We start from the raw sequence: 6,853 nt of genomic DNA on the forward strand, positions 1-6,853 counted from the left end.
CTCTGACTCCACCTGGCCTCCCCCCCCAGGCAAAGCGGAGCTCCTCACCTCAGCTGCCAAGCCCCCCACGGGGGCCTCCGACCACTTCCTGGGCCGCCGGGGCAGCCCGCTGCTGAGCTGGTCGGCGGTGGCTCAGACGAAGCGGAAGGTGGCGGCGGCGGCGGGTGGCAAGGGGCCGGCCGTGCTGCAGAACCTCTTCCAGCTCAACGGCAGCACCAAGAAGCTGCGGGCCCGCGAGGCGCTCTTCCCCGTGCACAGCGTGGCGGCGCCCGTGTTCGGCAACGGCTTCCGCGCCGACTCCTTCAGCAGCCTGGCCAGCGCCTACGCCCCCTTCGTCGGCGGGGCTGGGCCGGGCCTGCCCGGGGGCGCCCACAGGCTGCTGCGGGCCAAGAAGGCCGAGCGCGCAGAGGCCGAGAAGGGTGCGCGGCGGCGGGCGGGCGGCGAGTTCCTGGTCAAGCTGGACCACGAGGGCGTGACCTCCCCCAAGAACAAGAACTGCAAGGCGCTGCTCTTGGGCGACAAGGACCCCGGGCCCAAGCTGGGGCGGCCCCTGCCCAGCCCCAGCTACGCACACCCGGCCCTCGTGGGCAAGGACAGGAAGGGGCGGGCGCCCGTGCACCCTCTGCCCATGGGGCTGGCGCTGCGCAAGTTCGCGGGCCAGGCCGAGTTCCCACTGCCCTGCGACAGCGACTGCCCCAGCTCCTACTCGGACGACGAGGAGGACGGGCCCGGGCTGGCCCCCGGCGCGCCCTCCCGCTTCCTCGCCCGCCTCTCCGTGTCGTCGTCCTCCTCAGGCTCCTCCACCTCGTCGTCCTCGGGCTCCTTGTCCACCTCCAGTCTCTGCACCTCGGACGACGAGGGCTCTTCCTACAGCTCGGACGAGGAGGACCCCGCCTTGCTGCTGCAGACCTGCCTCTCCCACCCGGTGCCCGCCCTCCTGGCCCAGCCAGAGGCCTTGCGCTCCAAGGCGGGCGGGCCCCACGCGCACGCCCAGCGCTGCTTCCTGTCCAGGGCCGCGGGGGCCGGCGGGGGCGCAGGCACGGGCCCCAGCGGCAGCAAGTCCAAGCTCAAGCGCAAGGAGGCTCTGAGCTTCTCCAAAGCCAAAGAGCTCCCGCGGAGGCAGCGGCTCCCCTCCGTGGAAAACCGGCCAAAGATCTCAGCCTTCCTGCCCGCCCGGCAGCTCTGGAAGTGGTCGGGGAACCCCACACAGGTAGGTGGGCCCGCCTCCCGGCCCGGAGCCCCTGCTGCCAGCAAGCCGGCCTGCTCCCTCTCCCTCATCTTGCCTTAGGTTTTTCTATTTCATTTCAACTAAAAAAAAAAAAAGAAACTTTGGGAAGAACAGAAGCTCCCGCCTGAGGAGACCAGGCAGATCGCCACGGCCGCCGCGTCCCCTCCGAGGCCTCCACCTGGGCGGGGCCGCGGGGCGGGTACCCGGGGTGTTTGTCTCCCGTGCGGTGACGGCACATCTTTCCGGCACCGCGGCGGCTCGGGGGTGGGGGCGGTTGCTGCGGGGTGGCTGCCCGCTGCGCTCTGGGACAGACATGCAGTTGTTCGTGGCTTTCTGCCCCCGGGAGCCACACCGCGCTGGACGGCTCGTGGCTGCTTCCCCTCCCAGCCTCCAGCTCCCAGGTTCCTTCTCAGTCGTTGGTGCTGTTGAGGTCGCGACCCCGCGTGCAGGGCAGATTCCGGTGTGGCCCCCCTCCCGCACTGGGGCGCCCTGTCCAGCCCACACGCTAGCGCACGAGAGGTGTCGTCTGTCCCTCCTCCGTCCCTCTGTCCCTCCCTCTCTGTCATTCTCCTGCACCTCCCGGCTGCCACCTGCCCCCAAGACCCCCAGGCCCCCTCATTGTCCTCTGCCTCTGGCTGTCTCCCTGCAGAGGCGGGGCATGAAGGGGAAAGCCAGGAAGCTGTTCTACAAGGCCATCGTCCGGGGCAAGGAGACGCTGCGCATCGGGGACTGTGCCGTCTTCCTGTCGGCTGGGCGGCCCAACCTGCCCTACATCGGCCGCATTGAGAGCATGTGGGAGTCATGGGGCAGCAACATGGTGGTGAAGGTCAAGTGGTTCTACCACCCGGAGGAGACCAAGCTGGGGAAGCGGCAGAGCGACGGGAAGGTGAGGGCTGAGGTAGCGTGGGCGGCGGCGGGGGGGGCCTGCGGCCGGTGGGGGGCCTGGGACGGGTGGGGGGACCTGGGGTAGGCGGAGGGGCCTGGGGAAAGTGGGGGGCCTGGGGCAGGTGGGGGGAAGTGGGGGACCTGGGGCAGGTGGGGGACGTGGGGGTGGTGGGGGGAAGTAGGGGACCTGGGGCAGGCGGGGAGCCTGGGACGGATGGGGGGCCTGGGGAGGTGGGGGGACCTGGGGCAGGTGGGGGACCTGGGGAGGTGGGGGGGCCTGGGGGTGGTGGGGGGAAGTAGGGGACCTGGGGCAGGTGGGGAGCCTGGGGAGGTGGGGGGCCTGGGGCAGGTGGGGGGCCTGGGGAGGTGGGGGCAGGACACCAGGGTAGCAGGGACGGCAGCCAAAACAAGACGAGTAGTCCCATGCGTGGAGACCCCCTCCCCATCCCCCACACCTGGAGGCCTCCCAGCTGAGGGCTGAGGCCCTGGAGACAGGTCACCGGGTCCCTCGCCGGCTGCGCCCCCATGGCTCCTTGTGAAAGCGGGGTGGTTTCACTGGCACCGAGGCTGCCCCATCCGCAGCAGCCCCGCCCTGCCCCCCGCTGCACACCCCACACAGAGAAGGCCTCCAGCACCCTGTCTGCCCTTCCGTGGGGAGAACCCGAGTTTGCAGATGGTGCAGAAAGGAGCATTCTCAGACCCTGTCAGGACCCGGGGGCGGCGGGGGGGGGGGTGTCCACGACTCCAAGACGGATCCAAGTGACCCTCCCAGAACGGAGAGGCCCGTCCCAGACTGGCTGGGGCTTCCCTGTCAAGGCCCCGGCCCAGCTCCTGCCCGCACCTCCCCCCCCAGAACGCGCTGTACCAGTCCTGCCATGAGGACGAGAACGACGTGCAGACCATCTCCCACAAGTGCCAGGTGGTGGGGCGAGAGCAGTACGAGCAGATGACTCGGAGCCGGAAGAGCCAGGACCGGCGGGACCTCTACTACCTGGCAGGCACCTACGACCCCGCCACGGGGCGCCTGGTGGCGGCCGACGGAGCGCCCATCCTGTGCTGAGCCCGGCCGAGCCGAGGGAACAGCTGGGAGCAAGCATCGAGTCAGCAAATACGCAAACCCAGGCGGGCAAGGCCCAGGCTTCGCATTCCTTTCCCCGGGGAGCGGGCGCTGCCCCTTCAGAGGGTCCTGCAGCCTCTGCCGCCTGGCCCGCGCTCCGCGCCCCCATCGGCAGTTCCCGAGAGATTAGAATCCAAGCCATATTTTCCCTAGTACCTCCGACTGTCTCCCACCAGGGAAAGCAGAAATCAGGTGTGCTGTCTATTTATTTCTCTCTGTAAATATTGTATTTCTGCGGGAAGTTTTATGGAAAAAAATAGTGGAAAAGGATTTTTTCCCCACACGCGTGACGAGGGTGTATGTGCATGTGCGTGCGTGTGTGCGTGTGTGTGTGTGTGCGTGTGTGCGTGTAGGTTTCGTTCTGGGGGTTTTCGTTGAAAATGCACTGTTTTGCTCAGCTTAGCTGAGTTCTGACAGGGGCGTCTGTGGCAACAGAAGCAGCTGGGGGTGGGGGCGGTCACGGGGGGTGGACGGGACCCTCGGCCCCTGCGCTGATAGTGGGACCGCGTGACATGGAGTCACACTGCTGTTTCCTCCCTTTTGATCCACCGATGAGGAAACAGGAAGGAGGAAACGTGTAGGGGGGTGGGGAGGTCACTGTGAGGGTCGCCGGGGCGAGAAGGGTTTCCAGAGGCTAAAATGAAAACCAGGATCGGCCGGTCCCCCCAGCCTGGGATTGTGACAGCCATATATGTATCTTACCTCGGTTTAAAACAAAACAAATATGAACAAATTGTTTTAAAGTATCGATGCGAAAAAGTGATGTTTTGATTTTATTTCCTGAATATGCCAAGGTATTTCTGATTTCCGTTGTGATGGCCAGTTTGCCCAGCCTCCACTCAGAGCAGGGAAGGGACCAGCCCCCACCACCTCACGTGGAGGTTCCGGGGCCTTTTCTGTGGCCAGCGGGCAGGGCAGGTGGCCTGGCGGGCAGGCCAGTGCTTGGGGTGTGGGGCCAGCTCGGGTCCCTCCTGCCTGCCCGAACCCACGCCCTCGGGGGGCTGTTCACCCCTGCACCCAGACCCTCAGCACCACCCTGGGAGCCTCAGAGTATTTGTCACCCCCTCACTTCTGCGGCGAGAGAGACAGACAGGGCGAGCCAGACCCCTGGCCCAGTGGCCCTTGTGTCCCAGAAACATGGAGGACATGTGTCCCCACATGCCACCACACCCCCTGGGAGCCCCAGGAAAACCCCCAAGTTAGTCACTGTTCCTTAGGACGAGTTTTTGTGTGACCACAGACCTGCAGCCCAGGTCCCCGGGAAACGTGGGATGTCGGCGGGTGCCCGGCACCCCAACCCAGCCCCTCTCTGCCCTTCCTTTGCGGCCGGGAAACCACCCCGGCCCCACCTCCCGCTCCTGGCTCCATGGGAAGTACAGGGGCAGGGAGGGGGTCCCCTGCACCCCAGCTTACCTCTCCCACCCCGTTCTCCCCTTTGTCTCGGCACGAGTGCAATATTTCAGTCCTGGCGGTCACCCGGGAGGCGGCGCCCAAGGGCCTGCTCGCGGCTGGACAAGCAGAGTGGAGAAGACGCGCCGGGTGCCAAGGCGCTGAGTGGGGACAGCCCAGCCGCAAAAGTTAGAGTGTAAGGCTCTTTTCAAGCCCAGGCACTGAGTGAAGGAAAAGACCCTTCTCTTGGCCCTCACACTGACTCTCTCCCCTCCGGCCCTCGACCCATGCGTGTGGGCGGTGCGGCCCGCCCTCTGACCGCGGTTAGACCTGGTGGAGCTCGGCTCTTGTAAATGTGTAAACTAAGAGGATGGTTGGATTTTTTTTTCAATGTAAACACTAAAAACAAACAAACAAACAAAAAAAAAACACAAAGGTTTTATGAACAGCAAACTCTATGTAAAGGCATTTTAGTATTAAATTTTTTATTGATAACTTGCTTAAGAATAAATATATGAACTATTGTACAGGTGGTCGGTGGTCCGGAATCCTACTGTGCTTGGTGTCCGTGTGCACGTCAGCAGTGACTCCCTGGAGGCCGTGGCGTCTTGGGGGAGGTCTCAGCCGACGTGACCACGTCCGGGCCAGGTCTGCCCCCCAAGTCAGCCAGAGGGGAGCCCCTCAGGGCACGGGGCCTCACACGCGTGAGGGGACTGTGCGACCAGAATGGGCTTGGGGTGGCTTTGGCCTTGAGAGGCAAGACCTCTCAAGATGAGGGTCCCTTTCTGTACACATCTCACCAGAGGTGAGTCAGACATCCACGTGGCCAGGGCAGGTGCTCCCGGAGGAGAGGAGGGGAGGTTTAGCCCCCGCAAGGCACAGGCACAAGGGGGAGGGGAAGGTGGTCCCCAAAGTGCCAGCTAGGGAAGGGGTCTGGGCAGACCAGACGGCAGACACCCTCCTCAAGGAGAGCAGGAATTTACTCATCCAACAAACATCTTCTCAGCTGATAGCCTGTGTAGGGGTAATAAATAAACAATGCTCCAGATTGTTGATGGAGAGCTGAACCCCCAAGGTTGGAGGGTGTCAGGAAGCGGGTACATCGGGGGACTGGGAAGCCACCCCAACAAGCCCTTAGCTAGAGAGAGCCGTGCCCAGTGAGGCTGCAGGCCCGAGCTCTTTCCAGAACCCTACCACCTAGCCAGGGAGGAGGTGCTCCGTTTTCCCTCCACCTCCAGGGTCCCTGGGAGGGAGGTCCCGGCTGGGACCACAGACTCCGGTAAGGGGACTCAGATTGGGGCAGGTGTGCAGGGCAAGGGAAGTGTGGGGGGTGGGGCTGTGACACAAACACATACCCGCCCCCCGCGGGCATGTAAGGAGCTGTGGGCTGTGTGCACGTGTGCATATACACGCACAAAACCCCCAACCCACCCTGGGGCTGCCCTCAGCCAGCTCTCCTGACACCCCACTCCCCTTTCTCATTTCCTCCACGGGACCGACCTGGCCGGAGGGAGCAGAGGGGACAGGGCCCCGAGCTCGCAGACAGGAGGGAAGGGCAAGCAGCTCTTCCCACAGCGGTTCTGAGCCCACCAAGCGAGGATGATTAGAATGGGGTGCCTGAGCAGGAGGCCTGGGGCTGTGTACAGTCAGGGCACGCATCTGCTTTGAACGCACCCTGACTGAATAGTCTTGAGCGCCTGGATTCAGCCATGCCTGAAGGTGGAAAACTTTGCCCTTGGACTCAGTCCATGAATCAGCAGAGGTGAATTGGTGGGGTTCCAGCCTTGGTGGCCCACGGTCCAAACAACCCAAGGGCTGAGGCAGGGAGGGACAGAGTGGGCCCAGAGGAGGCCTTGGGGACCAGGCTGAGCTGTGGGACTTGATATGACAGGAGTAGCAGCTCTGAGGGAAGGAGAGCCTGCTAACCTAGGTTTCTGGCTTAGGGACCTTCGGTGGGCCAGGGAGGAGGGGCCGGGGCAAGGCCAGAGGCTCGGGAGACCACAGCCTCGGGGGCTTCCACACGTCAGTTGTGTGCAGGGGCAGAATCCAGGGGACCAGGGCCAAGGAGGGGACGAAGGTCTGGGGCCACTGCCTTGGGCTTCTGGGGTCCTTGAGCCAGGATTTGCAACTGCGCCGCCTCCTGCCCACACCAAGATCTGCCTGGCAGCGTGGGGCACAGTGGGCACCAGCAGTCACAGCGGAAGTTCTGGGGCGGGCCCGGGGTGCGGTGGGTG

General features: G+C 64.5%; 1 protein-coding gene across 2 annotated transcripts in view; it reads left to right on the forward strand.

Annotated features, from left to right (window-relative positions):
• BAHCC1 (BAH domain and coiled-coil containing 1) overlaps window positions 1–5,144 on the forward strand; it is a 59,905-nt gene extending 54,761 nt beyond the window's left edge. For both annotated transcript variants that reach the window (XM_027567487.2, XM_027567485.2), the window contains 3 exons: window positions 30–1,210; window positions 1,878–2,114; window positions 2,967–5,144. In XM_027567487.2, the coding sequence (XP_027423288.2) occupies window positions 30–1,210; window positions 1,878–2,114; window positions 2,967–3,173 (1,625 nt within the window). In that variant the 3' untranslated portion in view covers window positions 3,174–5,144. The remainder of the gene's footprint in view (window positions 1–29; window positions 1,211–1,877; window positions 2,115–2,966) is intronic.
• The last annotated feature ends 1,709 nt before the right edge of the window (window positions 5,145–6,853 follow it).

Source organism: Zalophus californianus, chromosome 16 (assembly GCF_009762305.2).
Source record: "Zalophus californianus isolate mZalCal1 chromosome 16, mZalCal1.pri.v2, whole genome shotgun sequence".
NCBI lineage: Eukaryota > Metazoa > Chordata > Mammalia > Carnivora > Otariidae > Zalophus > Zalophus californianus.